This window comes from Eucyclogobius newberryi, unplaced genomic scaffold (assembly GCF_026437365.1).
Source record: "Eucyclogobius newberryi isolate DKJ021-1_F unplaced genomic scaffold, fEucNew1.0.hap1 SCAF_6, whole genome shotgun sequence".
Classification (NCBI taxonomy): domain Eukaryota; kingdom Metazoa; phylum Chordata; class Actinopteri; order Gobiiformes; family Gobiidae; genus Eucyclogobius; species Eucyclogobius newberryi.
Window position 1 is genome coordinate 8,460,396 of NW_027316278.1, and position 22,429 is coordinate 8,482,824.

The 22,429-nt window shown below is 40.5% G+C and overlaps 1 protein-coding gene across 2 annotated transcripts; it reads left to right on the forward strand.

Moving 5' to 3' along the window:
• Window positions 1-744: 744 nt before the first annotated feature.
• Window positions 745-20,896, forward strand: LOC140346387 (mothers against decapentaplegic homolog 2). 2 transcript variants are annotated; one of them, XM_072432412.1, is made up of 11 exons: window positions 745-891; window positions 3,543-3,880; window positions 6,167-6,256; window positions 7,257-7,450; window positions 9,852-9,986; window positions 11,969-12,043; window positions 13,114-13,167; window positions 16,025-16,237; window positions 16,614-16,751; window positions 17,508-17,652; window positions 18,685-20,896. In XM_072432412.1, the coding sequence occupies exons 2-11, from the start codon at window positions 3,645-3,647 to the stop codon at window positions 18,806-18,808; spliced, it is 1,404 nt and encodes a 467-aa protein (XP_072288513.1). In that variant the 5' UTR covers window positions 745-891; window positions 3,543-3,644; the 3' UTR covers window positions 18,809-20,896. The 2 variants fall into 2 exon arrangements, with proteins under 2 accessions (XP_072288513.1, XP_072288514.1); XM_072432413.1 differs by having other exon boundaries at window positions 11,969-12,031.
• The last annotated feature ends 1,533 nt before the right edge of the window (window positions 20,897-22,429 follow it).

Genomic DNA, 22,429 nt, shown 5'->3' on the forward strand with positions numbered 1-22,429 from the left:
AGGTCGAAACATCTGCATTTTCACAGTTCAGGCCAATTCTATCATAGAATTATCCAAAAATCAAGTCCTTGTTTTGCAACTCTCATGTAAATCCTAAGTCTTTCGCCGATAAGTCCTAGTCCTGCGCTTAAGTCATTATACCATATTACAGAATTCATACAGCTCATATTTTTTCAATTTATATGATGTCTCTGAATGGTTCTTAAAAAATGTCCAGGTCAAATATACAGAAGTGGTGAGGGACATGTTCCAGTTTATCAAGTCAAGTCTCAAGTCCAAGTCGTGATTTATCAAGTCCACATCTCTGCACTCCAGCTCGGTTTTACACTACGGGCAGTTTAGAATATTGTGAAAATGTAAAATGTATGAAAAATCACAATTTTAAATACATTTTAATGTGACTATCTATGCTTTTACTCTTTGTTATGTGAGTTATTTTGTACTGTGTTTTTTTGTGTCTGTAAAGCACTTTGAGTAACGTTTTGTATGAGTGGTGCTCTACAAGTAATCTTAATTATTTATTTTTATTGTTTTATTTTGTTAGATATCCTTCAAAAACGTAATGATAACAAACTTTTTTTTTAAATAATATTACATTTAGCAACTAGCACAACGTTGCTATGAAATTGTAAAATAATAATGTGGGAGATTTTGCTAAAGTAATACAATAATACTTAGAGTGGGAGGAGTCAGGCGTGTCTACGTAGGCAGCACGTTTGTTGTTTGGTTCCGGTCTACCAAACCCTCGGCTAACTTAGCTCCTGTAGCAACTTGTACAGAGCCTTGTCCAAACTAACCGTGATTCAAAACGATCCCTCCACTTTTATGGGAATCGCGGGACTGTCCGCGCCGTGTCTATGAACGGGTGGCGTGTATGACGACGCAAACACGGTAAATATGGACACGCGCTCATCGTTTTCGTGACTTTTGACCATGTTGTTGTGCACGTTAGCATCGTTAGCCAGCTTTAGAAGTCCGCGATGCTAGCTCGTTTCTGCACCTAAAACTCACAATCCCACGCGAATAAAGCGGCTCATACTCACACTCTCACGCCGACGTGCCGCAGACTGTCCGTTAATGTGTGGCACGGCGTGACGGGGCGCGTGGAAGTGGCCCGGTCCGTCTGATGCGCGCTGGAGGGTTTTCGGGGATCACAACAAAAGGATTTTGATAACAAGCTGGAGCTAACACGGTACTCGCTACATCCCAGGCGTTTGACTCGCAGTGGATGAGCTGCTCACGGATACGTTTGTGATTATTACATTTGCATCGGTGCTTATTTCGTGACAATAATTATGAGTTTCATTTCATTGTTTTTCCATTTTAAAACAATGCTATGGGGGTACTCTATGGTCAATATAACCCTCTCAATTTCTCGGCAAGAGGTAGTTTTGTGCTTCTTTTAAAGTCGCAAAGATTTATTAAGTAAATCACTATTATAATTACTTCAGAAGGACAGATTCGTTGACTGATGTGGAAAAAAAAGATCGTTCAGACTACTTGGGATCATGTTGTATTCAGTTCTTTAAATGGGTATATTCCCTCTTTTTAATCAGTATAAGCTTTTTTGAAACGTGTAGTTGGTTGTTTGATTGTAACAATGCTCTTGAATTGTCATAATTATATTCATAAACATCAAAACACGGTGTTGATATAAGTTACAACAACACATGTGGGATTTTCTTCTTTAAATGGTTCTAATTAAGAACTATTATACGATTATATTGATTAATATTTTTGTATTGTGCAGAATTAATATGCTAATTCTAAAATGTTATGTTACTTTATCGCGTTTATGAAGTTTTCTAAAGTTACGTAAACAATAGTGACGTAGAACGTTATGCCCCGCCTCCGAGCGAAATGCCTGGAGTTTACAGCCAAAGCTAACGCCATTTTAGCTTCAATAGCCGCTTCGTGGCCCCTCCTTAAATCACCTCAATGTGCTTAAAATGACACAAACTATACTCCAGATTGTACACGGTCGTGTTGTTTATCTCCTCCCGTGACTGTCTGTCGTCTCAAAAGACAAACATCTGCAGAAGTGTTAAAACTAGATTCAAGTGCTTCAGTGTTGTAGCTAGCACAACCGGCCTGTTCAATCAGAGCTGCAACAGAAACACTTCACTGAACCCTGAGGGGAAAGAATCTGTACTTACAATTAAACCTGCTGTTCACTGGCCTTGAAAAGATCATTAATGTGGAAGAAAAAACATATTGTGAATATCAAATACACTGTCCATGTTGTTGTAGTACTGTAGTAGCTCCATTAGAACATTGAAAATACTTAAGTACACATTTTGAACACATAAGTAAATTCAAACTGGTCCGTAGGAAGGACACGAGGATACAAAAGTGTTGCAGTTTTCGTTTGTCACTAAAGTGCTGCTTGTCACGACGTAATAACAGGGTTCTGGTGAGTTTGACAGCTCCCACTTGTTGGAGTAATTCATCACAGACTGTTCCCAAATGTCTGCGTCTTCGTGAGAATAAATATGAGTTTGAAAAGGTGTGAGGCTCGTAAGTTAACGCAGCATTTGGCCAATCAAACATTCTCAATATAAAAGATGCAAACAAGAAACGTAACATTGAGTTTGTGATATGAAATAATGGACAATATGATGTTAATTGGCCTTAAATAACGATTGAATTAAGAAAATATATGGAACACTTTTTCAACGTTAATTCACAAAGTAGAACATCGTTTCGGCAATTAAAAGTAGGGTATGGGGCCTGCGTTCTTTCTGGTTTAAATCCGCAATCACAACTGAGCCCGCGTTGCCAGCGTCTTAACCCGCAAATAAAGTAAATCCTTCTCCGTTTATGAGCAGGCGGCGGCTCACGTTCAGCTCAGAACATCCAGAATTCCTTCACCGAGCTGCAGGGGCCAAACCAACACTGAGTCACGCCTGGTGCAGGTGCTGGGCTTTAGCTAGTGGCCATTCAGATCTGAGAGAGGACAAAGCAGAGGTTTAAACACACTGGAGAGACCCGTGCGTGAGGCTCATTCTGCTTTCTGACCGAATAATCGGCACGTGAACCAAAACACCGGCACACACACAAACACGGCAACAACTCGGCCGTCACCCAATGTTTTGTAACTAAGGAGAAACATTGCGGTTTTTAATCAGTAAAATCAAAATTTGGTTTGATGAGCTCGTATCTGGGGAGACTGATGGGTTGTTTTTGCGATTTTTAATCAATTCTACAAACTCTTCCCTTTGTAAGTCAGCGTCTTCCAGTGCTTACTATGACACAATAGTTGCTTTAAACGTCTTCCATTTCAACTTACCCGTATTTTCAGGACTATAAGTTGCACCTTTTTTCATGGTTTTGGCCGGGGTGTGACTTATACTTATATTTATACTTTTACTTATACTCCGGAGCGATATTATTTGTTATTTTCACAATTGCAACCGCATTTCATACTCCAGTGTGACTGATATATGTTTTTTTCTTCTCTATTATGCATTTTTTGGCTGGTGCGACTTTATACTCAAGAAAATACGGTAACTAAAGAAACCTGTTGTTCACTCTCTCCTCAGGTAAACACTGAGTCCATCCTGCTAACCCTGGCTTCCACACTGTGACCCTCTGAGCAGTAGACGGGCCCCTCGAAGCAAGGGCCCAAAGCCATCGGTTGAGACATGTCCTCCATCTTGCCGTTCACCCCTCCGGTCGTGAAGAGGCTGCTGGGGTGGAAGAAGTCGTCGAGCGGCCCGGGCGGAGCGGGCGGAGGGGAGCAGAACGCGCAGGAGGACAAGTGGTGCGAGAAGGCCGTGAAGATCCTGGTGAAGAAGCTGAAGAAGACTGGGCAGCTGGACGAACTGGAGAAGGCCGTCGCCACACAGAACTGCAACACCAAATGTGTCACCATTCCCAGGTAAAATGAAGAAAAAATATATATATTACTTTTAGTGCCAGCAGGTGTAGACGAGGCGCTCTTAATCTTTGCGTTTCACATGTAATATCTCAATTTTGCAAAGGTTATTCCCTCCGTTGATCCCAATCCAAACAGCTAAACGTTGGCTTTCAACAATAACCCTTTCATAACCAGAATAATGGCAATAACTCGGTTCTGGGTTATTGTTAAAAAAAAAAGTAAGGCTGCAGCTGAGTAAAAATATTATCAGGCGACTAAAACGTGCCTCGCTGATTGATTAGTCGACTAAAAACTACCAAGTATCTCTACGTATCTGACCCAAACTGCACTCACAAGACTAGAGCTGTACGGGACATGCAAAAAACTCAAAAGAAGCAAAGAAAAGTACTTGGAAACTGTGTATTTTATATGTAAATATGCATGATTCAGGTAAAATAACTTCATACCTTCTCCTTTCTGCTGTTGTTCCATATAAATTCATATAATCTAAATACGTTTTTTTGACACATTTCGGTCGACTAAGGCACGATCAACTGATTAATCGACTAAACGATTAAGAACCTACAGCCCTAAATCAAAGTTGTCACTAAATCCCGAATTGGCGTATTGTTCGCAGGAATATTTTTGCTGGTATAAAGCCGCGAGACATACGTTTTGGGACCTTTTCCTTTTCCACGGATCGGGAGAAATCGTACGAGTAGCGTGTGACAGGAAGTCTAGTTGTAGACGCAAGCCACGCTGCGCTAAAGTGAAGCAGATGGCTAATTAGCCCAAAACAACGTGCACCAAACACGGCACTTGGGCAACAAAGAACAACACAAAGTTCATATCTCTGGTTTTTGTCAGGTTCTCAAATGCATCTTCAGGTTGAGTATTTCCTAAACAAACACTTTTAGGTGATATGCCTAAAGAATTATTTCACGATTTGATCACGATACATGTAAAAGTGTTATTATATATTAAAAACATAATCATAATGCAATTTCTTGGGGGGAAATATGCAAAATTAGACTATTTAGTGTATCATCTATAATTAAAACTGTTAAAATGATTGGAAATAGTGGCAGAAAGCCGAAGTAAAGCAATATTTCTGTACTTTTGGGGTTCATTTTATGGTCCATGTACGTTTCGCCCGCCATTTCAACCTCAAACCAAGACATTTTAAAGACGCATTTTGCACATTTAAGACAAACCTGGCTGAATCACGATGTGGCGCTCTGACCAAAATGGCAGATTGTAACTGATAAACATGTTTTGATTTGCTGCGCTGTTTCGTAAAGCGTTTTTAAAGTAAAGGTTCAGAGTTGTCCTCCTCGTTACTTTGGTGGATTTACTGCTGAATGGGGGACATTGTGTCAGAAAGTATTTGCACGTCTGCGTAAATGGTTTTATATTACGTCTGGGAGCCACTTCTAAAGCGTTGGTTTGTAAAAAGTGATCGAGACGGGTTTAATTGTTGCTTAAGGTATAATTATTGCTGGCAATTTGAGGATTAATTGTAAGATCTCAGCGGGTTCCTCCCAAGTGATTACATGCCGAAGCAAGTTAACCCTTCTGCCATGTCTTGCTTCTAAATAGACATGTTTTCCCTTTTAGGTATGAATCAGTTTGATGTATTATTGTAAATGTAAATTCTGTGTTAGACTTTCATCATCTGGTCACATAGTAAAATCTATAAAAACTCATTATAAACTTCATGTATTTACAATGATTGAACCAGCAAAGTGTAGATCCTTTAAAATGCTCTGGCAACACGTTTCAATCTTCAAAAGTACATCAGATTTAAATGCTAATGATTTTAAGTCTTTATAACAAAAGACACAACAACATTTTAGTATTTTCAAGGTAGAAATGTCAAGCTCGTTTGATTTCCCCATTACAAAAGATGAAAAAGATACTGTTTATCACTCTTAAATTTGTACTTAAGCTTCATAAAAAGCATAATTCATTGTGGGATATGCAATTTTTCTATAGATAGTGAAAAACCCTGAGAGTCGACAAGTATTTGACCAGCAAAACCTACAAATTTGATTTTTGCCTTTCTCAAAAATTCAAAATGTCTTATTATAGTCTCTTAAAATAAACATAACATTTAAAATATAATAGTCTTCAAACCAAGCTCTGAACTCCAAACCACCTTCTTAATCCCAGTTTCTCCATAGAAATCACATTATGTTCCATTTCACTTTTCCCCTCCATTCCAGAATTTAACATGTTTTTGATCTATTTCATGGTTGTTTTTCCAGTGCGAAATTCTAACACTTGATTTTGCTTCTGTTTTCCCAGTAATTGCTCTGAAATATGGGGCCTGAGCACACCAAATATGATAGAGCAGTGGGACACATCGGGCCTGTACAGTTACCCCGACCAAACCAGGTGTGTGCCGTGTGAATGCTGCTGCTTCTACTTTGTACAGAGAGCGGTTACAGTGGAACGTAGAGACAATCCCACTCATTTTTGATAGAGAAAGTGACAAAAGAAAGAGCCTATCACTCAAATAGTACGACAGTTTTCTCTAATTATTATTTTGTTTCATGTTTCACCAGTCAGGTGCCAGTTAGGGATATTTTTCTTTTAATCCAATCATAACTATTGTGTAAATTATGCTGCGTTCACGGGTTCCTCGGAGACTCGGGACACAAGCTGATTTTATCTTAAACATTTGAGCTCTTTGACTTTTCTACGTTTATGGATTTATTGTCAGTTGTCCATCGTTAGAGCAACGTATTTGTGCAAAAATACCCGACACTACAGTTGAATTAATATGTAACTTTAGCGAGCTGAAGTGAAGATTGCAGGATGTTTTACAGAACAAACGACGAGCTAACGATTAGCTTTGTGAAATGCTAATGACAACAAACCTACTGTCAGCTCTATTAAAAGCCGTTAAAGAGCGACTGTCGTTTTATTACTGTCGCGTCAAAATCCAGACTTTCTGAGACAAAAAGCAGACGAATGCAAACAAGTCAGAACCCGGACTCATTTCAGAGTTTCCCGAGGAGCACATGAACGCAGCAGTAGACGAGCTTTGGCCCTTGTTGACATTAAGGTTGCTCGGTAACAGTTATGGTATACTTATCCGGTGTAGTCTCTCATTCGTCCTGGAGTGTTTCATCATAGAAAAGGATCTGAACGCTCACATCTGCTGCTCATGTCCAGGAAGTCACATTATAAACGTCACCAAAATGGAAAATTAGAAAACATTTTACTACATTTTGGTGGAACGTAGTCTTAACTTTTCACTCTTTTCTGTCTTTTCATTCCGTACATGTTTGTTTTGCCGTAAACGATGATATAATAACTCATCATACTCCATTTACAGCAGGGTTCAGACATTCACTGGTCCATCTCCGTTTCCCATCTCTCATCCAATCAGATCCCTGGATGGGCGTCTCCAGGGGTCCCACAGAAAGACCCCTCCACATGTGATCTACTGCCGCCTGTGGAGGTGGCCCGACCTGCACAGTCACCACGAGCTGAGGGCCATCGAGGCCTGCGAGTACTCTTTCCACCTGAAGAAGGACGAGGTGTGCATCAACCCCTACCACTACCAGAGGGTGGAGACCCCAGGTGAGGGCCAACAGGACCACCGCTGCTCTCAAAGCTTATACACGCTGTCAACTAAACACACTAGTACAATGTATGGGAATCTACTCACAGTGCATATGGCAGATTTATATCTTTTGTCTAATTAGGCCCGAGCGCCACAAGCTGGCGAGAGGCCTATTAATCTCGTAAGGCCGTGCGAAGCACGGCTGCGAAAGTGCGCACGTAGTGCGCACGAAATCGAGCGCGAAGCGCTCGCCCACTTCCAAACACTCACTAACGCACTCCTCCACTCATGCACGCCCCGTGCATACTAATTAGTTGTAGGAAAATGGAACATTACCGTTGTAAACGGGCGAAGCCCGTGCAAAAGTTCGCACTAAACGAGCACTTTACATTGGGATGACGACCGCGAAGCGGTCGTCATCCCCATATAAAGCACTCATTTGCGCTAAGTAGCTCACGAATACGTTCCCCATCTCTTGCATGTTCCGTGCATATAAGCATGTAATGCAAAAATTGAACATTATTACTGTATAGAGGGCCAAAAACACAAAGTGGGCGGAGCCCACTCAAAATTATCGAAAGTACCCGTCAGTGACCAGGGACCCACACCATGAGGTAGGAAAGCGCGAGCGCTTTCCGAAAATGTATAGTTTATGATATTTGAAAAATGGGAAACATTGTTTTCGCATCGGAATATTATTCTTTCTTTCTTTCTTTCTTTCTTTCTTTCTTTCTTCTTCTCGGGACCAACCCCCCTATTTTTCACCCAGTGAACATTGACGAAAAGTCACAAAAATTTGCACACCTCTAAAAATCGTGCCTCTCTACATTCTGGCTATTTCCCTTTTCTAAAATAAAAAAAATTGGCACGTCAGCGCCACCAAATGTACCAAAAATGCATTGAGAGATGGGAAATGACCCAAAAAAAATCTGATCGTAGAATCATGAAATTTGGCGCAGAGGTAGATGGTGACAAGAGAAGTAAAAAATATTATTACGGCAATGCCGTCCGCCCAACCAAATGTCGGCCATATTGCTTCAAAAATGGCTAAACATGACTTCGGAGTTTTTCCAAACGTCGTACTTTTACGAACTCCTCCCAGGGCGTTGGCCCTAAAAAGCTGAAATTTGGTGAAAATGCTACTGAGGAGTGGGACATCAAAAGTTATCCAAATTACATTGATACCTCTCACGGTCTCTGAGCGGCGAAGCCGCAAACTGTAGCTAGAATTTCAGAAATCTCCCATATTTAAAATTTCTGCCGTTTGCGCAGATAAAGTCCGAATTGCGTCAAATTAGAATCAGTTGTTAAACTCTTTGCCCTAAACCTACTTGAAGTGAAATAAATTCATTTGGCGCCACAGCGCCCCCTACAGATTTTATATGGAGGTTAAATGTTTAGTTTTGCGAAATTATATGAAATTTGACACACAACTCAATTTTAGCATCCCCATCAAAAAAGTCAATGACTCATGTCATAATTGTTATGGCGTTGCCGTAACGATGACCGAAACCTTTCATGTTTACACTTTAGACTTTCACAAACTCCTCCCAGGGCGTCAGCCCTATTAACCTGAAATTTGGTGAGACTCATCTTCAAGACCATCAAAAGTTATCCACATTTTCATTCAAAGAGTCACGGTGTCTGTGCGGCAAAGCCGCACATTTTGCCAAGAATTCAAAATAAAATAGCTTTTTGATGGTAAAACAAAGGGGAGAAGATGTGACAGCGTCACAGATTCAGCAGTAGGCGTAATAAAAGGACAATTGGGGCTCCTCTTGCGGCGTGGCGGCGGCGTGGCGGCGGCGTGGCGGCGGCGTGGCGAGGGCCGATCATTGCCGCTTGCGGCTATATTTATTATTATTATCGTTTCATTTGGTGGGGTACTTCCTGTGGTAAAGACTTGCCAATAAACAAACTAAAAAGCATGCAAGAACAACATTTTCAAATATTTTAAACATTTTACCAACAAAATAAATGTGTCAATTTTATGTTTTTATACATAACTGCTTTACATAATTGTTAGGATTTGACACAAAACAATTAGGATTGGGGGATATGGTAAAAATGTAATAAAGTATCACATATTTCTTTCCTCATATTGATCTACATTTTCGATTACATTTTTACTTTAATTGTTTAATGTTTGTCATAGACCTGGTATTTTTAGTTTGTACCTGGTCTGAAAAGTTTGAGAAACATATAATATAATAATATAAATATAAACGTATATAATATAAACTTCATCTAACCAGGGAGAACTAGTACAGAGCTTTGGTAAATTCTTAAACAAAATCACAAGGTTATAGTGAAATGAGTCTATTCTGTCATATGCACTTCACACTGTCCAACTCAAACACCCGAGTGTAATGTTTTGTACAAATACTCACATTTACCATCTCCTCTTCCCGCCTGCAGTGCTGCCTGCCGTTCTGGTGCCCAGGCACTCGGAGATCCTGACTGAACTGCCCCCTCTGGACGACTACACTCACTCCATCCCCGAGAACACAAACTTCCCGGCAGGAATCGAACCTCCGAGCAACTACATCCCAGGTCAGTGAACTGCCTAACCAAAGAGGAAAATACTGCAGGTTTAGGACTGTAATAACACAGGTTTAGGATTGTAATAACACTGGTTTAGTACTGTTAACAACACAGGTTTAGTACTGTTAATAACACCGGTTTGTTAATAACACAGGTTTGTTAATAACACAGGTTTGTTAATAACACAGGTTTAGGACCGTTAATAACACAGGTTTAGGACCGTTAATAACACAGGTTTAGGACCGTTAATAACACAGGTTTAGGACCGTTAATAACACAGGTTTAAGACCGTTAATAACACAGGTTTAAGACCGTTAATAACACAGGTTTAAGACCGTTAATAACACTGTAATAACACAGGTTTAGGACTGTTAATAACGCAGGTTTAGTACTGTTAATAACACAGGTTTAGTACTGTTAACACAGATTTAGTACTGTTAATAACACAGGTTTAGTATAATAACACAGGTTTAGCACCGTTAATAACACAGGTTTAGGACCGTTAATAACACAGGTTTAGGACCGTTAATAACACAGGTTTAGGACTGTTAATAACACAGGTTTAAGACCGTTAATAACACAGGTTTAAGACCGTTAATAACACTGTAATAACACAGGTTTAGCACCGTTAATAACACAGGTTTAGGACCGTTAATAACACAGGTTTAGGACCGTTAATAACACAGGTTTAGGACTGTTAATAACACAGGTTTAAGACCGTTAATAACACAGGTTTAAGACCGTTAATAACACTGTAATAACACAGGTTTAGTACTGTTAATAACACAGGTTTAGTACTGTTAATAACACAGGTTTAGGACTGTTAATAACACAGGTTTAGGACCGTTAATAACACAGGTTTAGGACCGTTAATAACACAGGTTTAGGACTGTTAATAACACAGGTTTAAGACCGTTAATAACACAGGTTTAAGACCGTTAATAACACTGTAATAACACAGGTTTAGGACTGTTAATAACGCAGGTTTAGTACTGTTAATAACACAGGTTTAGTACTGTTAACACAGATTTAGTACTGTTAATAACACAGGTTTAGTATAATAACACAGGTTTAGCACCGTTAATAACACAGGTTTAGGACCGTTAATAACACAGGTTTAGGACCGTTAATAACACAGGTTTAGGACTGTTAATAACACAGGTTTAAGACCGTTAATAACACAGGTTTAAGACCGTTAATAACACTGTAATAACACAGGTTTAGCACCGTTAATAACACAGGTTTAGGACCGTTAATAACACAGGTTTAGGACCGTTAATAACACAGGTTTAGGACTGTTAATAACACAGGTTTAAGACCGTTAATAACACAGGTTTAAGACCGTTAATAACACTGTAATAACACAGGTTTAGTACTGTTAATAACACAGGTTTAGTACTGTTAATAACACAGGTTTAGGACTGTTAATAACACAGGTTTAGGACCGTTAATAACACAGGTTTAAGACCGTTAATAACACTGTAATAACACAGGTTTAGCACCGTTAATAACACAGGTTTAGGACCGTTAATAACACAGGTTTAGGACCGTTAATAACACAGGTTTAGGACTGTTAATAACACAGGTTTAAGACCGTTAATAACACAGGTTTAAGACCGTTAATAACACTGTAATAACACAGGTTTAGTACTGTTAATAACACAGGTTTAGTACTGTTAATAACACAGGTTTAGTACTGTTAATAACACAGGTTTAAGACCGTTAATAACACAGGTTTAAGACCGTTAATAACACTGTAATAACACAGGTTTAGGACTGTTAATAACGCAGGTTTAGTACTGTTAATAACACAGGTTTAGTACTGTTAATAACACAGATTTAGTACTGTTAATAACACAGGTTTAGGACTGTTAATAACACTGGTTTAGGACTGTAATAACACAGGTTTAGTACTGTTAATGTTGCGCTGTGAAGTCTGGAGTTGTTTTGAAACGCTCGGGTCATTGTGCGATGCTTGTGCGTTTGTCCAGAGACGCCTCCCCCCGGGTACATCAGCGAGGATGGAGAGGCCAGCGATCAGCAGATGAATCAAAGTATGGACACAGGTATTCTAGACTAGCTCCTGCTTCCTTTCCTCACTCCATTTCCCCCCGTTCCTCGTCCTCGAGAACGATCTCCGCTTCTGTTCTCTCTGAAACCACGTTGTCTCTGGCTGTAAACTTGACTCTTTTCGCACAACTTGCAATTCATGGGTTTCACCTTGTTATACGAGGACTTTTCCCTTTCAGAAGATTCAATATTTAGTTTTAAATTGTTGTAATTTCTCCCAGTACAAGGTTTAACACGTAGTAAATTTAAAGTTTTATTTATATGTGCTTCTCGTGTTGGCAAAACAAAGCCAAGCATGATTACATGTGGAGGTGGGCAATATATCAAAATTGAGATAATAACGTGTTATAATAAGTGTTTCGTTTATAGTCAAAACAAATGCTGCAAAAAGAGCTTATTACAAAATTTAAAAGCGTTAATAAGGTTATAACGTAATGTAACGAGGAACGTCACTATATCGAATGTTCGTGTTATTGTGAGGAGTAAAAAAACATCACAATTTTAACGATTATTCACGTTTATTTACACCAAAGGGGGGAAATCTCACGTTTTCTTTATTCTCTTAGTCTAACACGCTACTGTTCCTCAAGTTTCTGAGCAGCTTTACTAATTCGAATGTTCTGAAAGAGAGACAAAGTTGAAAGACAAGTTAAATCTGACAAAAACGGTCAGATTAAAATGTCCGGGTGAAAGGTTTGCATTTGGATTAGCAATTTTTTGACAAATTTTCACAGACAGTTAACAGTTGTGTTTATTTTGTATTTTATTTATTTGTAAAGGCACAACACATATTTAATGAACATTTTGTATATAAATATGTCAAGATTATCTACAGGACAAACATCAGGAATGTCAGGAAAAGTGAATAAACAGTTAATTTGGAGTTAAATCAACAACATATTTTAACCGAAACAATATTGAGACATTCATTTTAGTGGATATCGCCCACCTCTACTGACTAATATTGCCTCTGAAACCCATGACCAAGCTGAATATTCGTCACTCACATGTGCTGATTAACTGTGACTTATGAATATGAGTAAATATTTGTTTTCTTCCTCTTCAGGTTCTCCAGCAGAACTGTCCCCAAGCACTCTTTCTCCCGTCAATCATAGCATGGGTAAGAAAACAAACACACTAAAGGACACATGTTATGCTAAATTAACGTAAAAAAAAAGAAAAAGATTAAAAGCTCCATTCACGCTAGTTTGATGAGATCGTCTTCCTCCGTGCTTCAAAAACATTCTCAATTTCTGAATTTTCCCAATGTGTGATGTCATATTCTCTCGAGATCTTCTGCGCCATTTTTAAGTCCATAAGCGTCACCGGACTGGACTTTTCTGCCGTCAAAAACATGTGATCTTAAAGTATAGGTACTTAAGGGCGGGTTTGCAGGCCAATAACAACACAAAGAATGAATAATATTTGTCCTTTCATGCGAGTTCTGGTACAAGATCGCCCAAGCTTTGATCATTGTATCTTGGCATTGTATTATTTGTAACGAGGAAGACAGAACTAGGGATGCACAATAGACCCTTCCAGTGTCCGTATCCTGGTCTGGTACCTGTGCCCAAGACACCGCGCGCCAAAGACCTCAACGGCTTCAGGCCGGTGGCTCTCACGTCCCACCTGATGAAGACACTGGAGCGGCTAGTCCTGGACCACCTCCGCTCCACCGTGAGCTCAGCCATGGACCCGCCTCAGTTTGCATACCGGCCTGGCATCGGAGTGGAGGACGCCGTCATCTCCCTGCTGCACCGCTCTCTCTCTCACCTGGAGAAGCCTGGCAGCTCTGTGAGGATCCTGTTCTTTGATTTCTCCAGCGCCTTCAACACCATCCAGCCGCTGCTCCTGAGGGACAAGCTGGAGACGGCTGGTGTGGAGTATGACCTGGCAGAGTGGATCCTGGACTACCTCACAGACCGACCCCAGTTTGTGAGAGCCCGGGACTGTGTGTCTGACACTCGGACCTGCAGTGTGGGGGCGCCCCAGGGCACTGTCCTCGCGCCCTTTATCTTCACCCTTTACACTGCAGACTTCAGACATGACACAGACAGCTGTGTCCTGCAGAAATCATCGGACTCATCACAGACAACGATGATGCAGAGTACAGGGGACTGGCGCAGGACTTTGTGGACTGGTGTCAGCGGAACCACCCCCTCATCAACGCGGGGAAGACCAAGGAGATGGTGGTGGATTTCCACAGACGCCACCCCACTGCCCCCTCACCAGTGAACATCCAGGGACGGGACCTTGAGAGAGTGGACTCATACAAGTACCTGGGTGTTCATCTGAACCACAAACTGGACTGGACTCATAACACAGACGCACTGTACAGGAAGAGCCAGAGTCGGCTCTACCTCCTGAGGAGACTCAGGTCTTTTGGAGTGACAGGGCCACTCCTGAAGACCTTCTACGACTCCGTGGTGGCATCAGCTCCTGTAGGTGTGGCCTGCTGGAGCAGCAGCATCACAGAGAGGGAGAGGAAGAGGCTGGACAGAGTCATCAAGAAGTCCAGCTCCGTCCTGGGCTGCGCTCTGGACTCGGTGCAGGAGGTGGGGGACAGAAGGGTCCTGACTAAACCCACATCTATGCTGGACCATGAGTCTCACCCCCTGCAGGACACTCTGTCCGCTCTGGAGAGCAGCTTCAGTGAGAGACTGATCCACCCTCGCTGTGTGAAGGAGAGGTCTTTCCTTCCTGCTGCTGTCAGACTTTATAACAAACACTGTTAGTCCTGAACACGTGTAACCTATCATACCCATGTGCAATACTGACTTTAACCATGTGCAATACTGACTTTAACCATGTGCAATACTGACTTTAACCATGTGCAATACTGACTTTAACCATGTGCAATACTGACTTTAACCATGTGCAATACTGACTTTAACCATGTGCATTACTGACTTTAACCATGTGCATTACTGACTTTAACCATGTGCAATACTGACTTTAACCATGTGCAATACTGACTTTAACCATGTGCAATTACTGTCATACTTTACGTAATAATGTCACACTCATGTGCATAGAACTGCTGTAAATAAGAGTGTTTACTTTACCATTATGATTAGTATTATTTTGTCCTGTGTTAGCTTATTTTTTATCTTTTTCTTTTATAATTTTCTTTTTAATTTTTTTTTTCTCTCTCTATTCCCTATTAAGAATATGAGAGGTTCTGTACATAGAAGTTTTGTTTATAAGATTTTTTTTCTATTAAGAGTGTTATCTGTTCCTTTCTTCTGTATCTACTTGTGTTGCAGCATCGAAATTTCCCCATGTGTGGACAAATAAAGACATCTTATCTTATCCTGCATTCAAACGGCTGGTACAGTTCCATACATTAGTTCCTGTGCATTTCCAATGGGTGAGTTAGCGTTAGCCTCTAAACAAGCAGCGCAAACTATGAAAAAACTGGCAGTTTTTGTCGACCGCACGTGACACCAGAGGCTCGTTGGAAAACATTACAGCGTGTAACATCCATTTACCGTATTTTCCGGACTATGAGTCGCACCAGCCAAAAAAATGCATAATGGAGAAGAAAAAACATGTATAAGTTGCACTGGAGTATGAAATGCGGTTGCAAGTGTGAAAATAACAACTAATATTACATATAAGTCGCTCCGGAGTATAAGTTTATAAGTTTGAGTTGCACCCTGGCCAAAACTATGAAAAAAGGTGCGACTTATACTCCGGAAAATACGGTACATAGATTGATTGGTAGATTTCGCCGCCGATCGCCAACAGTAATAACCTGCTGGACAATGCAGCAAACGCACAGTGAGCCACAACTGTTTGATTTCAAGCGCCACAAATCCTGGAGTAAACTTTAGAAAATAGAGCTGGAAAGTTGGATATTACTCGCTGCCAAATGTACAAACTCGTCACTCCTGGAAGGGTCTGTATAGATACCATAGCGAACATTAATTTCAGCTCGTGCCTTACGGTTGATCCCCCCCGTTTCTGTTCTCCAGACCTGCAGCCGGTGACCTACTCGGAGCCGGCGTTCTGGTGCTCGATAGCGTACTACGAGCTGAACCAGCGCGTGGGGGAGACGTTCCACGCCTCGCAGCCCTCGCTCACGGTGGACGGCTTCACGGACCCCTCTAACTCCGAGCGCTTCTGTCTGGGGCTGCTCTCCAACGTCAACAGGAACGCCACCGTGGAGATGACCCGGCGGCACATAGGTCAGGCCTCAGGAGGGGGAAAACGCCACGATTTAAATATTCGCGATTATTGAGACCGTGACAATCAACGGTGTAATTTCTATTTTTATTTAATTCCCGTGGTCTGACTTCCTCAAGTTTGTGACCGACTTTACGGAATTTAACTTTCTGAAAGACGAAATAAAGTTAAATGTAACTAAAACAGTTGGATCTGTTTTAATTTTGCTTCTAAAATGTTCGACTATTACAATAATTTGTTTCATCAATTCCAGACCCTAGTTTTAAAACTAATACTTTGTTCGTTGGGTGCAAAAAGACTAGACAATCGTGCTTTTTGTTCAGGATGTCGATGCCGCGTTTCTCTCTAAATTCAAGTTTTGTGTGAACTCTTTGACAGGAAGAGGCGTCCGGCTTTACTACATCGGAGGAGAGGTGTTTGCGGAGTGCCTGAGTGATAGCGCCATCTTTGTCCAAAGTCCAAACTGCAACCAGCGGTACGGCTGGCACCCGGCCACAGTGTGTAAAATACCTCCAGGTAATGGCCGTATCAGAAAAGTCCAATGCTTGTTACAAAATGACCAAAATGCATGTCACGTTGTCGAATTTTAGTGTAATGTAAATTTATTGTGAGACTTATTTTTGTGTTTGAGTTAAAGTGTACACAAAACATTATCAGTATCTTCAATCTTACAATGTGTTTTCATAAAGTTCTGATAAAGATCAAGACCATTTTACCATAATTTTCAGGCCATACAGCGCCAACGAAATCTACAAAGAAAAGAGAACTTGTACATACAGGCCTCACCTGTCAATAAGCCGTTGTAACATGAGATATTTACACATGTAGTACATGGTAGTGATGCGACTGTTGTCTTTTGAACCCGGGGTCTCGATAGACCTCATTAGGCTATTTTCTCTGTGAATTTGAATTTGATTGTAATAAAACTGTTCTTCTACAGTGTGTAAAATAGTTGCGCTTCCTGCTTGAGTGCCCCCTGGTGGCTGTTAGCCAGATAAATCTATAAATTAGACGCACCCTTGTAATTATCTTTTCTAAAGTGTGAAAAGTACGATAAAACTCTTCAGATACTAGTTTCAGTATCCCTTAGTATCTGGTTGTGTTTTTGTATATATTTACTTGTTGAGAAGAATAACCCCTTGAGCTATATCAACACATTTTCCAGATTGTCATTTTATTTTGCATGAATTTGTTTGAAAAAACGATGGACATGAGAAGATCCATATTCCAGTCAGTTCAAATCTCACCATATCCGCTCACGTCTGTTTTCAGGCTGTAACCTGAAAATCTTCAACAACCAGGAGTTTGCGGCTCTCCTGGCTCAGTCGGTGAACCAGGGCTTCGAGGCGGTGTACCAGCTGACCAGGATGTGCACCATCCGCATGAGCTTTGTCAAAGGCTGGGGCGCAGAGTACAGGTGAGGCTCCCACAAACAGCAGTGTTTTAGTCTTTCCCATTAATGGTGAAAGACAATGGTGGCCCCCATAGTCTAAAACTAAACAGACTTATTTCTCCCACCAGCGATAATATTTTAAACGCGCAGTGATTTCAAGTATAACATGAACTTCCATCCAATCATTTCTATCACTCGTCGAGCTTCAGGGGAATATTTCCATGAACAGAGCTGCAGTATGAAGCTGAACTGGACTTTGATGTTATAAATGCAACATCCCAATAATTATCAACGGCCTCATTTTCATTTACAGTCATAGAATCAGAACCAGAACCATAAAAAATAGGATTAACTACCGTATTTTCCGGACTATAAATCAAATCGGCCAAAAAATGCACAATAGAGAAGAAAAAAACATATAGAAGTTTTGTGGAAATGTATTTGATAAAATGCAAGACCAAGAACAGACATTTCATCTTGAAATGCAGTTTAAAATAATAACAGATGAGAGAACATGGTGAATAGGTGAACGTATGCTAACGCTAACACCTTCAGCTACATGACGTATGCTAACGCTAGCACCTTCAGCTACATGAGGCACAGACAGAACTGCGGTAAGTATCTGGTATGTTAACGTAACATATGAACAGTTATTCAGATAACTATAGCATAAAGAACATGCTAACAAGTTTACCAAATCAGTTTTACCCCAAATCACTAAATCCACTGAATTCTTCTTCCTCTGTGTCACTTCTAAATAACTCCACAAACTCCAGAGGAAGAGGAAGTGCAGATTCTTCTTCTGCGTCGCTTAGAGCCTAGAGCGCCCTCTTATGGTTGTCAGTGTGAAAATAACACTATGTAAAAAGCGAAGTGCGATTTATAATCCGGGAAATACTGAAAATATACACACAGGCAATTTCCATCTTATTCGGATACAATACAAATGTACACATTTTTGACAGGATTATTCTAAACTTGTGTTGTTATAAATGCTTGGTGAGTCCAGGATGGGCCCGTCCCACGCCGGTGTTTCATGTCTTCTCTCTTCCGCAGGCGGCAGACGGTCACGAGCACTCCGTGTTGGATCGAGCTGCACTTAAACGGCCCGCTGCAGTGGCTGGACAAGGTTCTGACCCAGATGGGCTCCCCGTCGGCCCGCTGCTCCAGTATGTCCTAAACAGCTACGGAAACACCCAAAAACGCAGCCTAATACAAAGATTTTAACAATTCTTAAAGGGACAGTACAGTATTTTGTGTCTTTTTGTTGTTGTTGTTGATACGTTATCGATCTATTATGTTCTGATTTTGATCGAACGTTTGTCTTGTTTTTTTGTTTGGTGAAGCGGACGGGAGCAATGGAGAGATAATCCAAAAATTGCTGTTTTGGCGATTGGAGAATTAAAAATATTGAGCATAATTTAAACTATTAAAAATGACAGCGAAATGGGACAGAAACATAATCTTCAAAACAAGACTGGGAAGTGAAATTTCTGCCTTTTTTGTGATCGATATTTTATGGTGCGTTCACGTTTTGTGCGATACTCGAACCTCGTTGAACCGCGGGAATATCGTGCGTACTCCCGAAAAGTGATTTAATGAAGGATCTTTTCTCAGGTCGAGGTTTTGGACGACAAACGAAAATCATGAACAGTTCTTTCTTTAGAAGCTCGAGACCGTTCTAAAACGGCTCAGAAAAGATCGGATTACGTCCATGTCCTTTGTTCAAATCAGTATCTAGTTTCGATCTGATTTTCGATACGTTTGACAACCGTGCTGTCGACTTGAATATCATGTTCGTAGAGACTTTTTTAACAATATTCAAATGACTGGTTAAATAAAACAATTCAAATGTACTAAACTGAATGCTAAACTGAGAAATATGCTGTACTTTCCACTGGTTTGAAGAAGCATCCAGTCATTTGCATAATTCAGGTCATATTAGAAGTGTCATTTGCATAATTCAGGTTATATTAGAAGTGTATTTCGATTGATACCGTCGACGTTTCTGTTCTAAAAGTGTTTTTTATTGCTCCCGTCTGCTGCTCCAAACTAAACGAGGCGAACTGACTTAAGCTGCCTGTGTCGACGTATCAGAAAACCTTCAAATACTGGACTGTCCCTTTTTCCAAAACTGCGAGTCCTTTCTTCGGAAATCACGTCGACCCAAGAATCCTGTAAAAACGACGAGACTATGTAATAGTATTTGTGGCTCAGCTCCACGTCCCCGTTTGAACAAAAACGTCAGAAAAACTTCACTTTTGCACGATGAAAACGACAAACACATTTTACAATTTGGCACTTTCTATTCCCTTTTATGTCATGCACCTTGTTCAAATTGCTCCCCCCTCCCCTCCCCTCCCCCCCTCCAAAAACAATTCCTTTTAATATTAGCTCTATTTGTGGTACAGATGAAATATATATTCGTTTTTAGTCCCAAGACGTTTAGGGGGGAAAACCAAAAATGTGTGAATAGTTTCTCAGTATTTGAAAAACGGCTTGTGTCTGAGTAAAACAAGCTTGAAATTGATATGTCCTCTGCCCAACTTGACCATCGTTGTTCTAGCTTTTAGTTTAGCTTGATTTGTAGGTCAGAATTTGCCCCATATTCTGTGTGTGAGGGAGTTGGCTTGATGACGATTGCCTTTGGTGGCCTTTTTAGAGAGAATTACCACAATGAAGTTTATATGAAATTAGGTTGTGGAAAGGACTCCACCGTTTCCTCTTTTTCGTTTTGTTTTCCCTCTTTATTTTTTGCCATTACGGCTTTTTTTTAAATGAAAAGCGTGTCGTTATAGGACGCGCCGCTTAAATGGACAAATAGGAATGTTAGTTTAAGACATCAAAAGAATCTTAAAGTGAAACAAAAACAAAGTACTGTCATTATATGGCACTAGTCGCGACCTTCTAGTTGAGTTGATTTTGCATCCCGGGCGGAGGGGAAAAGCCTGGTTTGAACGCGTGCGGCTCGAGTCGGCCTGGCTTTAGGATGCACTGGGCAGGGACCAGAACGATCAGCTTTTTTCGAAGTAGAAGTATTCCTCCTTTTCTCTTTTTTTTTTTTCTTCTTTTTGACGACACTGGGGGGCGACGCATTACAAAGATATCGAAGGTTTCAATGAAATTCATCCTGTTTCTTAGCCTATATCCCCATTGTTTTGCTACTTTTTGTATTCTCATGTATTTTTATATATAAATATACTTAAATACTTTCTGTCGTTCACTTTTTATTATCAAAAGTAATATTTGAAAAAAAACAAAAAGACCACAGCTGTTTCTAAAAGTGGAGGGCAAGGACCATTTTCCTCGGTTCCGTTCATTTCACATGTTTTTTTCCGTTTGTTTTTCCCGTCTCGGTTTGACACAGATATCACTGCCCTGTACCGTTGTCTTCTGTAGCCTCCCTCTGCTTTGTTTTTTCCCAAAGAAATCGAGCGGGTTTGAAAGGAGAAGTTTGGAACGTCAGTCCCCTCGCTCGCACTATGGGTTTTTTTGCGGTCGGCGTCGTATTCGCTGTGAACCAAAGCTGTAAGAGTATTACGCTCGTTTTTTTTACCTCATTCAAAGGACAAACAGTTCAGCCACTGGCCACCCAAACGGAGCTCAAACTGTCGATCATGGCCACTGTCGGCTTCCCGTTAATCCTTTAAGGTGCTTGGTGCAATTGCTTGTGGTGTTAGAATTGGATTTGTAGCATGTATTCACTGTAAATTAAGCAAAATGAGTATTAAAAATGGATAGGAGCATTTAAAAATCTCGCTTTTTGACTCTTACAAACCAGGAATGTGTGACGAACTTGAATCTCTGTCTCGTGATTAGGTGAATCGATGATAGTAACAACTAAAAATATAGTATAATTGTGTTTTTAATTCAATGTAGTCTAAAAGATGCATCTAAATGTAAAGGACGTCTTTCTATCTGGTGTTTTTTTGTCACGATAACTTCAGAAAGTTCAATATCGCAAAGCGGGTCACAAACTTGAACGGAAACGTGTCAGACAAAAGACGGTAAAGATTTCACTGTTTGGGCTCAATAATTGTGAATAATCGTTAAATGGCGCTGTCATTATATGATGTCGGACAATTCTACGGCCAAGAGCAAATCTGAACTGTGCCATATCGTGACTAAACTGGCCTAAAATCCCAACGGTTAACTGTAAGGCAGGACTGCGGCTTAAGAAAATGTAACGATCCTACATTTGTAAATCACAACACAGATCTAAAACAGCTTAAAGTGCACGTGACTGGTTCGACCACAGGCGCTAAAACGTAGTGACCGTGGTTATATTATAGATTTTACCAAACGTTTGGCCTATTTTTCAACAGTTTGAACATTTTGACCGCCTTTTATAACGTCACTTCCTGGTTGGACCTGAGCAGCAGTTGTGACATAGACGGGGGTAACTGTTACCTAGCAACCATACTGTAACCAAGAGACAAAATCCACATCAATTCCACAGTAGTTTTTAGATTCTACAAATTATGGATTCTTGAAAACACGTTTATTTTGTTAAATGGCGGTTTAAACTGTCAGAAATAAGTGTGTAATTTTTTTGATCGAACGTCGCTTAATGATGACATCACAGAGGGATTCCATTGTAGAACTCGCCTCTACTTTTATTTGGCCATTTTACTTCGCAAACCGCAACTCGACTGATGTAAAACTGTGATAACTATTTACCACAGGTTCCATCCCACCAAACTGAGTCATTTTAAAAAAAAACGTGAGAGAACCTGCACTTTAATGACACAGTGGAAACGGGGCGAGGATAACCGGTTCTTGTCGTCATTTCTGCATAAAT